The sequence below is a fragment of the Phascolarctos cinereus genome, unplaced genomic scaffold, assembly GCF_003287225.1.
Source record: "Phascolarctos cinereus isolate Bilbo 61053 unplaced genomic scaffold, phaCin_HiC Scaffold_5;HRSCAF=322, whole genome shotgun sequence".
Lineage (NCBI taxonomy): Eukaryota > Metazoa > Chordata > Mammalia > Diprotodontia > Phascolarctidae > Phascolarctos > Phascolarctos cinereus.
Window position 1 is genome coordinate 28,279,358 of NW_027555958.1, and position 18,454 is coordinate 28,297,811.

The window sequence follows — 18,454 nt, forward strand, 5'->3', positions numbered from 1 at the left end:
ACCCTCAGTACTGTACAGTAAACCACAGAGAGGCGGAGTGTGGCGCAGGCAGTCAGAGAACAAAATGCAGCAAAGACATTGACTTTTCTCGTAATAACTAGAATGTAGGGTCAAGCATGTTAGCTGGCCCACGAGACATACAGAATCCTGTGCAAGTTCTGAGAGGAACCCCCTTCGACCCCCGGGGGCCGGGGGGGATGACCAGCTGTGTGTTCACATCTCTTCTCTTACCCTCCTCAGAGCGTAATCCTTCCAGCAGGCTTATTATGTCGTCACAGTGTCATTTCCCTGCTCAGAAATCTGCAGTGAGGTCCTATCCAAAGCTACATGCCCACCTCCAACCATTTTCCTGCATCCCAGACTATTCCAGCTCTATGCCCTCCTTCTCTATCTTGTATCTTCCTAGAATCTCCTTCCTTTATAGAAATGCTGTCCTTCAAGACTCAAATTCCATCTTCTCTAGAAAGCATTCTCACACTGTCTCAGCAAAAAAAAAAAAGTTCTCTTTCCTTTTTTTTCTCTGTCCCAGTAGTACTTATTAATTTTCCTATAGCATTTACCATGTTTTTGCACTTAGCACAGTGTTGGCACATAGTAGGTAGGTACTTAATAAACATTTATCGAATGAATTAATGTTTTCCTTTGTGTTATGGTTATTTCTGTATGAATCTTTTCTCCTGTAATAGCCTGTCTTGTTAAACTTTGGAGACTTACCAACTTCTGGCACAGACCTTTCCACATAGCTCCTTCTAGGCTTTGCATCCACCAGTAAAGTACCATGAGACTTGAATGTCAAGTCAGATCCTGACCTCTTCATCATGGTGTAAGGTAGCTTCTTTGGAACAGAGATTTTCCTTGTTTGGATGTTGTAGTCGTTTCTTAAGCTAATGCTCAGTAATTTAGAAAAATGTCATTGGACTTGGCGTCTGTGGAGCAGGAGAGCCAGCGTGGAGCCAGAAGGACCTGGACAGCACCTGTGGCTCTGGCGTTTTGGCCGGGGCCCGTTCCTTCCTGCCTTCATGTTCCTTGACATTTCTCAAAGACTGAACATCAGAAAAGGGAGTGTCTGCTTTGTGAAATTCCCCACACCAATGAGATTACAGGTTCGGATGAAAAAAAAAATCTGAAATTATTACAGTAAATAAGAGACTAGAACTCATTTCTTGAAATCCACTTTAAAATATTTTTTTCACTTTATGAAATTTCATTTTCGTATGTATTTCTCTGATATGCATCAGTATTTAGAAAGGAGATCCTAATTTGAAGTGGATGAAAACCATGGAATCCTGTTAAATTTTCAATGACAGCTTTTCAGAAAGATTGCAAAAGAATTTTTTGGGGAAAATTTCCTGTAGGGTAAAAGGGTTGTTTAATTATCAAGTATAAACTGCTAACTTCGAGTCCCATCCTTTACCCCTCCAAGCTAGTAAAAGGTTCTCTTTTCCAAATCGTTGCTAGTTAGACTGGACACTAGACCCTTGTTAATTCCTGAACCTGTGGACTCTATCCTTATCTTTCAGGTGCTGAAAATAGCTCTGATACAGAGAGTGCACCTTCTCCCTCCCCAGATGAAGGTGCCAAGCCAGGTGAGGACCCTGCTGAAAATGCCGCTCCTGGGTTAGCCAGCGAGGCCCCGGCAGAACTGGAATCCACCACAGGTGACCCCACCGCATCGCCTGCGTCTGCCATTGCAAGTGCAAAGCCAGTAGCAGGACAGGAAGCTGTGGAAGCTCAGGTAAAGGAGGAGGTCAGTGAAGAACACGGGGAGCCCATGGAAACTGAGCATGAAAGCCCCTCTGCTGACGCTCAGCCGCTTGTTGGTGTCTCCGGGCAAACCAAAGCAGAGCCTGTTGACGTAGAGATGAGGCTGCCAGAGAGTGTTCAGGTGAAAGCAGAGAGTGATGCCAAAGAAAGGGACTTGGAAAGACCCAAGGAAAAGCCTGAGCCAGAGGACGTGAGCTTTGCTTTAGCCCAAACTTCTGGTGCCCTGAGGCCCGAGTCTCGATCTGACAATGACTCCAGTGCTACCTGTAGTGCAGATGAAGATGTGGATGGAGAACCTCCTGAGAGGCAGAGGTGAGAGAGGGCCCACTGAGGGGGTCTTAGGGCCGGGGCAGCCTCTCTGCTGGGTGTACAGAGAAGGCAGAGTGGATGGTGGTCTGCAGGATGACTGATGTTAGTTCCTATCCAACAAGTGTTTATGAGGTATGAGGCATTGTGCCTAAGGTCTGAGGTTACGTGGATGGAATAAAAGAATTTCTGGCCTTCACAGAGCGTGGTCATGGGGGCTGGTGGGGAGAGGGGTTATATAAAATAAATAAAAAAAAATATATATATATATATATAATAATATGATATACTACTTCAGAGACAAATATTAGCACACTACCTCAAGGAATGAGGAAGTACCAACAACTGGAGGGACTGAGGTCGGGGGTGGAGTGGGGGAAGCAGGCAGGCAGGGATGTCACATAAGCTGAGCTTTGAACGAACTTGGACTAATAAGAAGTTGAAAGAGAGAAAGGAAGGGATTTAGGCAGGGCAGCAGGAAATCGAATGTCAAGTTCTGGAAAACAGCAGAGCCACCATTTTGGCTGCCACTTCAGGGAGGGCATGGAGGTGAAGGAATGAGAAGTGAACTTGACAGAGTTGGGGTGAGGCAGATCAGAGAGAGGCTTCGAAGGCCGTTTGTCCTGGGGGTCATAGGGAACCCCTGAAGCCAGTTATGAAGCCAACAGATTTGAGTGGAGTGGGCAAAGCGCAGAGGCTGGGGTGGTCCCCCTGCTAGGAGAGAGATGAGGACAGGCCACGTGAATATGCAAAGGAGGAAGAGGTGTGGGAAGGAGTATCAACAGGGGAAGACTAGTGTCTGACTTCACAGTTGCTGGAAGGGGGGCGGTGCCCTCAGGAGACACTGGCTGGACACTTGGGAACAGGTCGGGGGCGGGGAGGCAGTGCTGGGTTTTGTCCATGCTAAGTTTGAGACACAGTTGGAGGTGTCTAGTGGGCCAGTGGAACTGGAACTCAGGAGTATGATGAGGGTAGGAGAGATAGGTCTGAGAGTCATCACCATAGAGATGGCAGCTGAACTTGTGTGCAGAGATAAGAGAAAAAGCCTGCGTCTGAGCCTTGTAAACATGCGTGTTTGTAGGGTAGGACTTAGAGGCGTATCCTGTAAAGGAAATGTGACCAGATGGGATTCTTTCACAGGCCATCACCCCTGCCCTGCTAACCTGCTCCTCCTTTCTCCAGCCCCACCCCCTTGTTGAATCAGTTCAGCTCTACATTTTCCATTGCACTCAAATCCCTTGCTCCCCCCACCTTATCCTGTCACAAGTCTTGCCTTGTCAAGCCCCAACCTCACATTATACTCACCACCTACCTCATTTATTCATTCATTCCTATCTATATGCTACTGAAGTGAGCTGGCAAAAATCCCCAGGCCATGCTTCCTGAGTCCATTACTAGTGCATGGTACTTAACTGGGGCTGCATCTCTCTAACTTTTCACTCTTCCACTCACTTCGGTGGCTATTCCAAATCTTTTCCTCCCAACTGAAGCCTTCCAGAGCAACCCATCTCACCTGTCCCCAGGGGCTATTCAACTGAGGGCTTCCTCTCCTCCTCCTCTCATATCTCTGACATCTCTCCTTCTACCCTGTCTAACAAGAAGAGGGAGCCCTTCTCCTTAACCTTCTGATCGCATCCTTTCCTCTCTTCTCCACAAGATTGCCCCTTCTACTTTCCCTACTCTCTTTTTAATCTTTACTATCTCTCTCCTTCTTCTTCTAGGGCCTCTGACCACACCGGTGTCTGTTTCCTCCCTTGATCCTACCCTGCTAGCCCTTGGTCAGTCTCTGCCCCTTCTGGGCTAAACTCTGGAGAAAGCTGGCCACAGGAAAAGCATCCACTTCCTTTCCTCTCACTGACTGCTAAACCTCTGTCATTTGACTCCCAGCTTGCACATTCAGCCAGAATTGCCCACTGAAGTTACCAGTCTCTGAACTGCCAAATCTGGTGGCCTTTTCTCAGATCATACCCTTGAGCTCTCCTGCAGCCTTTGACACCCACGTCACTCCTGAGCTGCTGCTTTCTGTTTGCATCGAGTTTCTGCTCACTTGACTCCGTCCCTGGCGCAGCTGCGCAAGTCTGACCATGTCACTCAGTAAACTTCAGTGGCTTTTTAGTATTTCCCGATTAGATAGAAAAGCACTATTTGGGATTTATAGCCTTTCATAACCTAGCCCCTTCCTGCCGTCCCAGTCCCCTAATTGTCAGTCCAGGTAATCCAGGTAAACTTTTCTTGCCCTTCCTCACATGCTGCCCTCCTCTCTGCTTGCTTCCTTCTCACTGGCTCACTTCATGCGTGGTTTGCTCTCCCTCTCACTTCTGCCCCCGACTTCTCTGGCTTCCTTTAAGACTGAGATCATTTCTAAGTTCTGTGAGAGACTTTCCCAACCCTTCTTTCCTTGCCGTCTCCACTTTTAGCAGCTTTGCAGCTTTCCATTTGCCCAGAATTTATCTTATATATGCATAGTTTTTTGCATGTTATCTCTCTCATTCTAATGTGAGCTCCTTGAAGGCAGGAACTGTATTTCTGCCCTCGTACTTCAGCATTTAGCACAGCGTATAGTATATAATAAGTGCCTAATAAATATGTACTGACTTACTGAGTGACTAGGAGGAGAACCAGGAGAGAAGAGTGTCAGAAAAGTGAAAGAATGAGAAGGTCTGATCAAATGTTTCAGAGGAATCAAGAAGAGATAGGGACTTAGAAAAGTCCTTCAGATTTTACAGTTAAGAGACTGTTGCTCAGCTAAATGATTAGGTCAGGAGCTAAACTGCAGTGAATTAAGAAGTCAATAGGGGAGAAAATGTGGAGGCTGCGGGTTTTCTCTGTCTTTTTTTTTTCAAGTTAGAAGAGATAGAGGATAATAAGTTGATTCTAGGGACAGTTGAAGGTCTTCTAAGGCTGGTAAAGCCAGAAATGGTCATAAACTTCAGAGGAAAGCTTATTGATTAAGAAGACATTACATTTTGGAGAGAGAGAGGAGTAGATGAAAGAGCAAGGCCCTGGAGGAGATAGGAGAGAGCTAAGGGCTGAGTAGAGGCATTGATACAAGCTCTTCTTTAAAGAAGAATTTAGGGGGCAGCTAGGTGGCGCAGTGGATAGAGCTCCAGCCTTGGAGTCAGGAGAACCTGAGTTCAAATCCAGCCTCACACACTTGACACTTACTACTTGTGTGACCCTGGGCAAGTCACTTATCCCTGATTGCCTCACCAAAAAGCAAAAAAAAAAAAAAGAGGAAGAAGAGCAAAGAAGCACTTGGTTTGTGCAATAGACCAAAATGGGGAGGAACCACCCTGATGGGTTGTGAAATACAGGGTTGGAAGCAGTTTGAGAAGAGAAGGTATGGGCAGCCTGTTAGGGAAGAACTAAAAGATTGGTTTGCTACAGTGATGAACCAGTTGAGAGAAGATAACCAGCTTATAGTTGCCACAATGCTGTGACTTCTAGCAGGGGTATTTGGCAGCAAGGCAGTACTAATCAACAAGGCAGTACTAATCAACAAAGCAGTACTAATCAACCAGGCAGTACTAATCAAAAAGGCAAGATTGGGAGAGCTTGAGAGGCACAAGTGCTGACAGGATAAGGGACAAGGGGTTGAGCACTAGAGAATGAAGTGGAAATAGTGATAGGCCAAGATTGCCAAGGGTGGAAATGGGGCTGTGCTGGGAGAGCAGGGAGGCAGTAACCAAAGGCTGGCATAGTTGAATAGATTTAGGAGCAAGCGGACAAAGGCAGAATTGCAAAAAGAACAGTTTAATTACCTTGAGGTGATTAAACATTGTACTGCAACAGTGATTAAAATGTTGGTTATAAGTTGAAATTAATTTAATATGGAAGTAATCTTTAGGGATCCAAGAATTCCTTTTAACAATTTGGCTTTTTCTTATTTTAATTTAAAAAAATTATTTATATATTCACTTGTCCTTTAATGATATGACATTACACTCTTAACGTACTTTTTAGAACCTGAGTCACCCTTGTAGTTAACACATATTTGTATAATATTGAAAAGACAAAATTTTGATGGAAAATATAGTCTTAACTATTTAAAATAGTCTGTGTTTGTATAGTGTTATACATAATTATTGTCACCTTTTTTATCATTCTGAATTTTCTCTAACATTCTATAAATGAAAATTGTCTTGGTTGCTTTCTTTTCTAAAATCCCCAGTAACTCTGGTAGACACGTGCTTGGGTCTGGTCACAGGCAGGCGCCAGGTCGCCGATATCCCCTGGGTCACCCTTCAATGATGAAGCTGTACTGCAGACCCATACCTAGATTTCCAGGCTATCTTGTCATCACACCAGACAGTGGTGTTTGTTTCTCAACCCCTTTTTTGTAAATTCAGGATAATTCTGTAAAAGAGATAGCATCAATATATAATAATGTTGTAAGACCCATCTTTTAATTAACTCACAAGTAAATTGTGTAGATTAATATAAGGGCAGTAGCTGTAAGCTTTTCTTTAATGAGAATAAACCCTTCCAAACTTTTCCTTTGTTCTTTATTTCTGATTCCAGAATGTTTTCTATGGATTCAAAGCCTTCACTGTTAAACCCTTCTGGATCTGTGTTAGTCTCTTCTCCCATAAAACCAGCTGCAATGGACCTCCAGCAGCTTCACCATCGAGCTGCTGTCATACCACCAATGGTAAGTGCTCAGTGCTGTCTAGCTCCAATTTAGAGTAGGTTATATTAAATTTTCGTTTCTTGTTTGAAGGACTTTAATTGTAGTACCTGTGAGAAAGGAAAACATCTCCACAGTGTCTTCTTCTTTCATTCCCAGAGGTTTTGTGTTTTCTTGTGTGCTTATGGGTCAAGGGGGGTTGGAGGTGAATGGTGTCAAGGTGTCAGAGTGGCAGCAACTCTTCAACAGGTAGAGGAAGAAGAATGACAGAATTTTGTCCTCATTGTAACATAATCGCAAATAGTCATATAGCCTCTACTCAGAGGCTTCCATTATGGAGGAACCTACTCTCTCCCTCCAGATTTCTTCCCTCTTGGGCCATACAGAACAAATGTAATGCCTCTTCTTACATGATAGCTCTTCAGATATTTGCAAATAGCTGTTGTATAACCCTTGGTGAAACCTGTCTGCAGGTCAGCATCCCCAGCCTCCCCTCCCCTCCCTGGGGACCCTCAGAGGAGAAGAACCCTGAATTTCATGCTTCCCTCCCTTGAACTCTGGATTTAACTTTTTTAGTATGTTGCTTCTTCATGGGGATGGCCTTTGATATTGATTGTCATCTTTTCCAGGTTCAGCCCTTGTCCAAATGTCAGATATCAAAAGGAATATACTTTTTAGAACAAAAATTTCCATATTCTTCAGCTCCATTTGGTAGTCACAGTATTTTCCAATCTTTAGTGTTTATTTTTGAAGGTAGTATTTAGTATTAATTATTTTTATCCTTATCAAAATTCAAGTTTTGGGTTTTTTTTTTAAAGCAGTAGTTTGAGGACATTGCTATGAGTAGTGATTCACAAAGTTTTGCTGCATACTCCATGGGGCGGAGATTGTGTACAACATTGGTTACTTGAAGCAGACTCCTGAGCACATTTTCCCCATTCTCATTGCAGGTCTCCTGTGCCCCCTGTAATGTGCCCGTCGGCGCCCCTGTAAGTGGCTATGCTCTTTTTCAGAGGCACATTAAAGCCATGCATGAGTCAGCCCTCCTGGAGGAGCGGCAGAGGCAAGAACAGCTGGATCCAGAGTGTCGACATTCTGCAAGTCCAAACGTTGAATGGGAAGGTAGGTTTGATTGACCAGGGACATAGCACATACTACACCTTCCCCCCCCCCGCCCCGGAAGCTGAACCACAGGAGTCAAAATAGGCTTTGTGGATGGTAGCCTTATCATTACACTCTAGGTGTTTCATGAACCATCATTAAAAACCAATGGGAGGGCAGCTAAGTGGCGCAGAGTGGATAGAGCACTGGCCCTGGAGTCAGGAGGAGCCGAGTTCAAATCCAGTCTCAGACCAGACACTTGACACTTACTAGCTGTGTGACCCTGGGCAAGTCACTTAACCCCAATTGCCTGGGAAAAAAAACAACCAATGGGTTATTACTCCATCTTGATGAACAACTAAGATTCCTAGAATCAAACCTAAAAGCTTGCATGTAGGAAAAAATGATTAGTATTTTCTATTCCTTAAATTGAAATTTAAAAATTACTTCTGTTAAGGAAGTTATATCTACTAAAAAATGAGATAATATTTTCATAATGTTAAATCATGTCTAATTCTTAATTTGAATCTTTTGAGTGTTTTACCAAAACTATGCTTATAGCCTCTAACTCTTCTAAATTATAAAAGCAAATGAGGATTCAACATCTAACATCCAGAATAAAAACAGTTTGCGATCCAAAATGTTTACATCTGAGTTATGATTTGAGTTTATGCACAACCCCAGAATCAGGTTTCATGTTTTTGAAAGAAGCCCCATCTCCTACATTTACTCTTCATGGTAAAACCAAAGCTGTCATATGATTCTGCATTGAATCAGGAATGAAACATTAGATCTGCTGATGAGACCTGGTTCTTGGTCATTATACACGTCCTTTGAGCATCACATAGTTTGGTAGGATAGGATATTAGAAAATCTGTGTTGAGCAGTTTCCTCTTTATCTGTATGATTCACAAGCCCCTTGGGAAGGTTTTATGGATGTAAGTAAGAGCTGTCAGCTTTGGAATGACAAACTTGTGAAAAACTATTGCAAAATGGCATTTCTCGTACTTAGCCATCCTGCTTTTTCCCTCTTGTAAATAGTAAGAATGGATGTCTTGCCAAAATTTGTTATAGTAAAGTGCCAAAAAACAATTATATTTTGGGCTGTGTGCATAGGCCTTCTGAAGCCTATGTCTTCATCATTTTGAAATGAGGTAGAAACAATCCAGGGGGAGTGGGTCAATGGCATCTTTTGAATCCAAGATCTATTTTCCAATGGAAAATGTCCCCATCTTGTAGGATTTGAGGATATTGCCATTTGAGATCATTTTAACCATATTGTATTTTCCTGACTACAGACACATGTATTGTCCTTGTTAATAGAGCATTCCAACTAGAAGAATGCCTTTTTTTCCCCATTTTTTAAAATTAATTTATTTACTTTTAGTTTTCAACATGGACTTCCATAAGCTTTTGAGTTTTACATTTTCTCCACCTCCCTCCCCAAGACATCATACAATCTGATATAGACTATACATATACATTCCTATTAAACATATTTTCACATTAGTCATGTTGTAAAGAAGAACTAGAATCAATAGGAGGAACCACAGGAAAGAAGAAACAAAACAAAATAGTTGAAAAAAAAAGTAAACAGTATGTTTCAATCTGCATTCAGACTCCATAGTTCTTTCTCTGGATGTGGATAGCATTTTTCCATCATGAGACCTTTGGAGATTTCTTAGATCCTTGCATTACTGAGAAGAGCTAAGTCTATCAACGTTATCATTGCACAACATGGCTGTCACCGTGTGCAACCTTCTCCTGGTTCTGCTCACTTCTCTCAGCATCAGTCCATAGGAGTCTTTCCAGGCTTAAGAATGCCTATTAAGAAAGATTTTATTGAACTAAAATCTATGATTCGACGGTCATTGTTTCCTGCATAATAGACATGATGAAGGAGCAAGCAGGAAATTAAGTTTGTAACTTATTACTTTTAAGTGGTTTAGGATAAATTGTGGAAACCTCTTAGTTAATTTATCATCCCAAATTGTTACACACATGGGACTCATAATATTCTCCTTTAGAATGAAAGTGTTAAAAAACGTTTTGCATGTGATTGAAATTTACTAATAAAAAATAAGGACCACCTTCTATGTGAGGAAGAAGATCTGAGACACTTAAGAGAAATTTGGGCCCCCGCCATTTTCTCTTGTCTTTTTTTTTTCCCCAAATAAATATTCTTGGTTGAATCTTGAGGCAGGATCTGAATGATATGCCTAATTCAAGCAGACTCCAAAAGTTATGAGTTTAAGAAATGTAAATTCTAGTTAAACTGCTCAGTAATCCCCATGCATGTGGGGCTGTTTTGGCTGATAATGGAATTTTCATGATTCTACCATTAGTGTTGGCCCCCTGATAGTAATCAATCAGTGTGGTTTGGACTCCCTGCAGGCCTGAGCAGCCAACCCAATGAACCAGGAAATTGTATCACAGTTCAGTTCATTCATCTGATATACTCCCCCAAATCTTTTGAGTCTGACTTCTTTCTTATCAAAGGCAATCTAAAAATCGTTTTTAAAATCACAGTGAAAACAGGCCATGTACATGAAATGTCAAAAGTTAAATGACAAGTAATTATGATTAAGGAATCCAGGAAAATTGTGACAAAATGATTCACCATAGAAAACAATATCAGCCAGCATTTCTCTGACCCTTTTAAGTTTACAAAGCGTTTTGCACAGATTCTTATTTAATCTTTACAACCACCCTTGTAAGGGAGAGCCATACAAACGTTATTACCCTCATTTACAGATGGAGGAGCTTATCTGTCTCTGAGGGGTGAGCGTTGTCTTCCAGAGGCCTCCAAGCTAGAAATGGCCTTCTAAGACCCAGTCGACCACTCACTTTCTACTGCAACACAATGTTCTTATGCAATTAATTTTACTTATTTTAAAAGGTACACACAAACACAGTCACACATGAAATAAAGTAGTAGGAAGCACCAGGTTGTCAGGGCTAAGCTAAAGGGCAGTCAGAATTTCTTAAGTATCCGATATATGTATTTTATGGTGTGATTTTCTCTTCAATTATCACATTAGATTTTTCCATAAATATCCAAGGCTCTTTCCATTCAGTAGCCTAGGAATATGACTTCACTTAGAGGTTCTTTAAAAAACATCTTTCTTGGGGGCAGCTGGGTGGTGCAGTAGATAGAGCACTGGCCCTGGAGTCAGGAGGACCTGAGTTCAAATTTGGCCTCAGACACATAACCTTACTAGCTGTGTGACTCTGGGCAAGTCACTTAACCCCAATTGCCTTGCCATGAATAAATAACTGAATGAATGAATGAATGAATAAAATTTTCACTAGTTCACTTATACATGGCCACTCTAGCTCCAAGCTCTTTCCTGTCTTTTCTTTTCTACTGTCATTCAATTCAAACAAGCCAGGCACAGTCCATTTCAGCTCCTCAGTCAACCTGTGTCTAAAATTGGGATTTGTTAGGAGTAAAGGAGATTGGCATTCTCATTGCTTTTTAGCACTGGACACATGCTGATTTTTACAACTAAGTAAGAATGTTCTTTGTTTCCATTCTTAGAACAAAAAGAAAACCATATTATTTCCAACTCTTGGCCTTTTCCATGATAAAATTAACTAAATTAACATTTTAAACTTAATTGGTCCCGTCCTAAAATTGGAGAGGATAAAATGGTAAAAAAGTAATTTTTTGTGGATAATTCTCTGTAGTTGAGATGCAGGTTTCCATTGAAGTCTGTTTTTGTTAGAAGTGTCTTAAAAATAAACAGTGAATTCTTTGAAAGGTGTAAGTGATGATAGGTGCTTGTGTAAGCTGACCGACGCTAACATTGCTATAAGCTGAATTTTGGATTTAAACCGAATGAATATGAAAGTACTGGAAAGAAATCTCACTTGGCACAAAATTTCTGCCAGCCTTCTGAACTTGAATTTGCAGCCTCTTATGCCCTTGAAAACTTTTGCATTTGGTTACATTTAAATATTCTGGTCTCAATTAGTTTCAGTCTCTGTTTTTAACAGCCAGATGTTGATTTTGTTGGCTTAGCTCAGTTTATATCCAAGAGTTTATCTCTTTCAAAATTATCTAAAAGCACACTGAATTTAAATAATATACAAGGCCCAAGGTTGACAGGTTGCCTTTGAGACAGTTGGAGCCTCCCGCGCCCTGCAAGGCCCACCACCCAAGGTACTTGCTGGCACAGTGCTGGCATTGGTACCATAGTCTCAGTCCTAATATAATTGCTGCGTTTGCAGATCTTATTGGTGTGCTAAAGTTTCCTTTGCCGTATGAAGAACAGATAGCATTTTGGTTGGTTGTGAGGATTTTGTTTTTTAGATAATTTGGAGAGTTTTGGTTTGGCTTTCCTTTTCCTGGTTTCCATCTTAGTGTGGATTTTTGTTGGGGGTGGGGTGTTTGGAGGCTTTTAGACTCTTGCTGCCATGGTTCACTTGTTGTTAGACTAGCTGGACTGCCCTTATCCTGGATAATGTGGGCTAGCTCCTTAGTATTTTAATTTGAGGTCCTTCCCTCATTTTGGTAACTTTAACTTTCTTAGGAAAATCAGTCACCTTTCTGCCTCATGCTGAGGTCAGACGCGCAATAGAACAGGAAGCGCAGATGCAAAACCCCGCAGCAAGGTCAGCCTCACCGCATAGGTTCCCTCCAAGAGAAGTCAGTAAAGCTTCTCCACAGCCCGATAAGAGTGCCGCTCGCTGTAGTGTCCCACCAGGTAAATATCGCTCCTGTGCGTAGTGGTTGCCAGCAATCCAGCGGTGAGATGTTCATTATTCAGTAGAATCTAATGCGCCTTGACTTCTTCATTCTGCACTTCCAAGACATCGCCTTTCCGGTGTCAGCGTCTTGTTGTGAGTGGACATACCAGTGAGTTTGGTTTCTCTGGCTGTCTTCATGATGGCCACACAGCTTTTGCTTGAAGCTCTTGTGAACTTTATGAAATCCTAAGTTATTTCAAGAGGTTTTCCAGCAACTTAGTGGGAGCTAAAGTCTTTGCCTGTTTTCCGTTATCAAGTAGGGTATGAAGAAGAGATGGAAATAGTTGTCTAAAGAGTAATTGAGGCTATTCCCAAAGGCATCCCTGTACTGTGACCTTAGTGGTGAAGTCCAGAGTAGTGATGGAGGCCTCTTGGAGAACAAGTAAACAAAGATTGCTTCTGCTGCACAGGATCTGGAAAGAACAGGAGATGTTTAATCAACAAAAACAATCTAGATTATGTGTTTGGCCTGTGTTGTTGGAGACAAGGTAGTTGTGCTTTACAGAATCACGAGTCCCACCAGTGACCCAAATTCTGAAGGGAAAACAAGAACTCGTCCGAAAGAAACACACTTAGGAAATAGGGAGTGTCATCCAGTGCTCCAGCCACTAATCATATTTCACTTTGGGACCAAGGCTTGTTGTGGCTAATACGTTTTAGCAGACTAAGAAACCGATCTTGTTTTCAAGCTTTTCTTTTTCTTTAAAAGTCCTCCAGCCTGCTCCACATCAAGTGATAACGAGTCTCCCCGATGCAGCCCGACTTCCAACGACTCGACCCACCAGGCCGCCACCTCCTCTCATTCCTTCTTCCAAAACCACCGCAGCCACTGAAAAACCATCGTTCATTATGGGGGGATCAATCTCACAGGTAAAAGTCTCTTGTTAGCCTAACTAACTTTCCTACTGAACATGACTTTTTTCTTTTTTAAGGTTTTTCTGTACTAGTTAATTACACCTATTAAGTAGTAATCTCCCCAAGGACCCTCCAGAAACAGTCTAGAAAGTGGTATGTATTTCTTGCCCTAGAGAGAGCCCAGCATCAGGAGTGTCCCAGGGGTGGGGAACCTGCAGCCGCTAGGCCACACGTGGCCTTTCTAGGTCCTTGGGTGTGGCCTTTTGACTGAGTCTTTACAGAACAAAACAAAAAGTTTTACAGAGCAAATCCTTTTATGAAGGGGATTTGTTCTGTGAAGTTTGGATTCAGTCAAAGGGCCACCCTTGAGGACCTAGAGGCCACAGGTTCCCCACCCCAGTAGACTGTGACTTATCATTTATTCATTTAATAAACTTCTATTAAGTGCCTCCTGTTTTCATAGCACAATGCCAAAGGACTGGGAAGGTGCAAAGTTTAAATACAACACAGTCCCTTGTCTTAAAGAATTTATAACCTAGTGGAGGATTAAGATACAAATACAAATAAGTACAGTACACAATGTTATGGGGGAAGGGGTGGCTGTAAATAATGGGCATCAGAAAAGGCTTCCTGTAGGAGGCAGCCTTCGCATCGTGCTTTAAATGAAGAGCAGGAGGGGCAGCTAGGTGGTGCAGTGGATAGAGCACTGGCCCTAGAGTCAGGAGGACCTGAGTTCAAATGTGATCTCAGACCAGACCTTGATACTTACTAGCTGTGTGACTCTGGGCAAGTCACTTAACTCCAATTGTCTTTAAGAAAAAAAATAAACGAAGGGCAGGAATTTAGGCCAAGAAGGAAGGAGGCAGAAAACAAAGGCAACGAGGTCAGTAGGGTGCAGAGGTGAGGAGGACCACCCATGGGTCATTGAGAGTTCTGAGAGGAGGCAAGAATCCTGAGTGAAATGTTCTTGGAAGGCCCCCAGCTTGAGGGGTGGAGCCCCCCAGGGTGGGCAGGCAGGGAGGAGCTAGGATCTGCTTCAGTGATGGGAACTTCCAAATCAGTGACATTTCTGGTCTGTTCCGAGTATTTAAGAGCAGAGTCCAGTGGGAGTAATAGTCTAAGACCAGGCTGGAAAGGGAAAGTGGCGCTGATCTTGAGAGTTCCTAGAAGTAGCTAAGATTCCTTCAGTGCTCAAAGTGAGCAGAACACTGACAGGCGTTGTCTGCCTTGACCCTTACAAGGGCTTGGGGAGTTAAGGGGGGGTTGGCGCCTATCAGTGTTGCCATTTTGCAGATGAGGAAACTGTGTGGCCCAGGGCCACACACATCTAGGAAGTGTTTGAAAAAGGATTCAAAGCAAGACCTGCCTCAGCCCAAACCTTTTGTATTATCCAGCACAGCCTGAATGCTAAGCAGAGAAATTGGAATTTTACTTGGGAGATTATTAGCAGCCAACAGTGATTTTTGAGAATAAGAATGACATGACCAGATCTGTATTTGATATTTTTCTAGTACATGGAAGATGGATCAGTGGGAGAGCATAAGAGTGGTAAAGCTTGTTAGCTAATAATAATAATAATATTGGCTGATATCTACGTCCCGCTTAACTTTGTGCCAGGCTCTGTGCTAAGCACTTTACAATTATCTTCTTTGATCCTCATGACAACTCTAGGACGTTGATGCTATTGTTAGCATGCCCATTTTGCAGATGAGGAAACTGAGGCAAACAGGTTAAGTGACTTGCCCAGGGTCACACAACTAGTAAGTGTCTTGGTGCAGATTTGAACCCAAGTCTTTCTGACATCAAGCTTGGTTCCCTGTCCACTGCAATACCTAGGTGCCCCCATTAGAACACCGATGCAGTGACCCAAGCCTGTGATATCAGTGCCTTGCACTTAGGGTTACAAACAGTGGGAACAGAGAGGGGTGGGGTTTGGGGTAAGAGACATTGCAAAGATAGAATCACAGGACTCTGTAACACATGGGATGTGAGAGCTGAGGAGGAAGAGAAGGAAAGAGTCAAAGACAGAACCCACAGGCTACACAACACAAGACAGTAAACGGTGGGGCCACTGGCCAAAACACCGACAGTGGACGGAGGGACAAGTTTGGGGAGAAAGACTTTGGTTTGGTTTGGGGTCTGCTGACTTTGGGTCCCCGAGAGACAGCCAGGTGGAGACACACTGCCTCAGCTTCCTGAAGGAGAGAAGTTTACACGAGTGCTGAGTGCACTGAGGTTCCTGGTGGGACAGATGTTTACAGTGTTTTTAGCAATTGGGATGCATGCTGGGAAATCGTATAAAGTGAGTGCTTTGGGCTAGATGACCTCTGCCATCTCTTCCAGCTCTGTGTCTTTGCCACGATAACTCCCACAGTATCAATGAGATATTGTTTAGAGAACTGGAAAATAGTTCTTTTACAATATGGCTGCCAAGTGTGTGAAGGAGAGTTGTCTCTTTTTTAAATCCTAGAGAAGGGAGTAATGACAGCTTCTGCCTCATGGATTCTCAGAATTGTGGAGGACATAGCCTCAAGAACTCCCCTGAAAGAGATCTGTCTTTTAACTAGAAACCTGCACTGCAGCACCAAGCCTTCCTAGGTGTCCTGGGAAACCAGCCTGCTCACTCGGTCTTTATCCTTTCAGGGAACCCCTGGCACCTATTTAACCTCTCATTGCCAACCTTCCTACACACCAGAGCCAGCCAAGCCTTCAGTTGGGTCTATATCTCTTGGATTGCCACGGCAACAGGAGCCAACCAAGCCTGGTAAGGAGCCGAGGGCACCCGCTTGGGCGCACTGGCAAGAGCACCCCTGCTCTGCTGCTGGAGCTGTGACCTCTTTGTTTTCTTGTTTTGACCAGCCACCTCCATGCCCTACATCAAGCAGGAGGAGTTCTCACCCCGTGGTCAAACCTCCCAGCCCGAGGGCTTGTTGGTCAGGGCCCAACATGAAGGTGTTGTCAGAGGTAACACTTGTTGGGACAGGGTGGGTGGAGAAATGGTATTTTTTCAGGGAGATGAGAGGAGAAGTCCTAGGAAAGTGAATATATGAGGTCGGTTGGTGGTAACGTAGACCTTTCTATTTGGTAGTCGATAAGCAGTGGCTTTCACTTCTCACTTCTGTTTTTATCTTAAACTTGGCTTTTTGGTAATGGTGTATCCCTTTGTTATAAATACATATTGAATAACTCTCCTAAAATACTTGTTAAAAACCCATCGTGTCATTTCCCCCATCTCTTTGTAATTTTGGTAATGTAGGATTATTGATATTGAATGATTTTACCTGAAAGGATATTATTTTGCCATTGATTTTATTTTGACCCAGGTACTGCAGCAGCAATCCAAGAAGGAAGTATCACTCGAGGAACCCCAGCTAACAAAGTTCCTGTTGAAAGCATCCCTTCCCTTCGGGGCTCTATCACTCAGGTAATCTCACCAACTTCTAATTGTCAGGAAGCTCTGCATTGTGGAGGACCCCAGAGCTTTCTTTGTTTCAAAATAGACTTGATACAGCCAATTCTCATTGGTTCAGCTGTCTTCAGTCCCTTGATGGCAGAGTCATCACACTTCTGAACATTTTTATTGCATCCCACCATCAGCTAAAAGGAGGCAGCCTGTGGCTTCCTTCCACAGAAGGGTCGCCACGTTGTAAGTGGGTAATAGCACTGAGGTCATTGTAATCCTACAAACATCCCTTCTCCTTTGTGGAATGCACTGTGTTAGGCACTGGCGATGCATTCTGTTGGGGGCTGCCATATGTAAAAAGTTAGCAAATAGAAAATGGTGTTCATAGAGTGAGAGTAACAAAGACAAGTAAGGAAAGGCCTCAGGGAGGGGGTGACACCTTGAGTCGTGTTTAGAAGGAATCTTGGAATTCTGGGAGGTGGAGCTGAGGTGAGAGGAGCTGATTTCAGTCATGGGGGGAGGGGGGGACTTGTGACTAGCCCCCGAGACTGGAGGCGGAATGTTGCATCCTTAGAATACTTGCTAGGCCATTTGGACTGGAACAGAGTGGACATGAGGGGGATTAAGGGGAAGTAAGAGTGAAAAGGTGTGTGGAAGCTAGATTGTGGAAGGCTGAAAAAATATTCATTGGTAAATAGTCACTGAAGATGTTTGAGAATGAGGGTATCCTGGTCAGCTCTGTGTTTGGCAGCTTTGAGGGGGATGGCTGGGTGAGGAGAGAAACTAGGGGTGGAGAGATCAGTTGGAAGCCTAGTCTGGTGTCCAGGTAGGATGTGATACGGGCTGGAACCAGAGCAGAAGGTGTGATGGGCTAGAAAGGGACTGGTCCATATGAGTACTGTAGCTCATGCTCAGGAGATCCACGAGGTTTGGTCCCTTATTCAGAGTGGGGCTCCAGGAAGAGGGGAGAATCAGTACCACCTCCCAGACAGACTGGCGGCACACAGGGTTGGAGACATTGTCAGATATTGAAGGGTATTTTCTACACAGCCTCCCTATCAGGAGCTTGTCGCTATGGGACTGACCCTAGGCATTTATATATGAACATATAGAGGTAGAATGGAGAAGGGCAGTCGGTGGGTGGGGAAGGTTATCTTGCTTTTTTGTGTCTTTTTGATGAAGGAATGTGGGCTTGGTGCTTTTTTGTAAACTTTTTTTTTTAAATAAAAGGGAGCTGAGACTTTGACCAGAAAGACAAATTGATGGATAAATATTTACAAAAATATATTGTCCAGATTAACAGAAGAGGAAATAAAATACTTAAATAACCCCATCTCAGAAAAAGAAATTGAACAAGCCATTGATGAGCTCCCTAGTAAAAAATCTCCAGGGCCAGATGGATTTACAAGTGAATTCTGTCAAACATTTAAAGAACAATTAATTCCAATACTATATAGACTATTTGGGAAAATAGGTGAAGAAGGAGTCTTACCAAATTCTTTTTATGATACAAATATGGTGCTGATACCTAAACAGGGAAGAGTCAAAACAGAAAAAGAAAATTATAGACCAATTTCCCTAATGAATATAGATGCAAAAATTTTAAATAAAATATTAGCAGAAAGACAAATTCATAAATTGCTTTG

The 18,454-nt window shown here is 43.0% G+C and overlaps 1 protein-coding gene across 7 annotated transcripts in view; it reads left to right on the top strand.

Annotated features, from left to right (window-relative positions):
• The window catches only part of NCOR1 (nuclear receptor corepressor 1), a 185,496-nt gene that overhangs the window by 129,450 nt on the left and 37,592 nt on the right, over positions 1–18,454 (top strand). For all 7 annotated transcript variants that reach the window (XM_078154739.1, XM_078154738.1, XM_078154743.1 and 4 more), the window contains 7 exons: positions 1,521–2,076; positions 6,592–6,721; positions 7,648–7,819; positions 13,260–13,420; positions 16,049–16,169; positions 16,265–16,369; positions 16,729–16,829. In XM_078154739.1, coding sequence (XP_078010865.1) covers positions 1,521–2,076; positions 6,592–6,721; positions 7,648–7,819; positions 13,260–13,420; positions 16,049–16,169; positions 16,265–16,369; positions 16,729–16,829 — 1,346 coding nt within the window. The remainder of the gene's footprint in view (positions 1–1,520; positions 2,077–6,591; positions 6,722–7,647; positions 7,820–13,259; positions 13,421–16,048; positions 16,170–16,264; positions 16,370–16,728; positions 16,830–18,454) is intronic.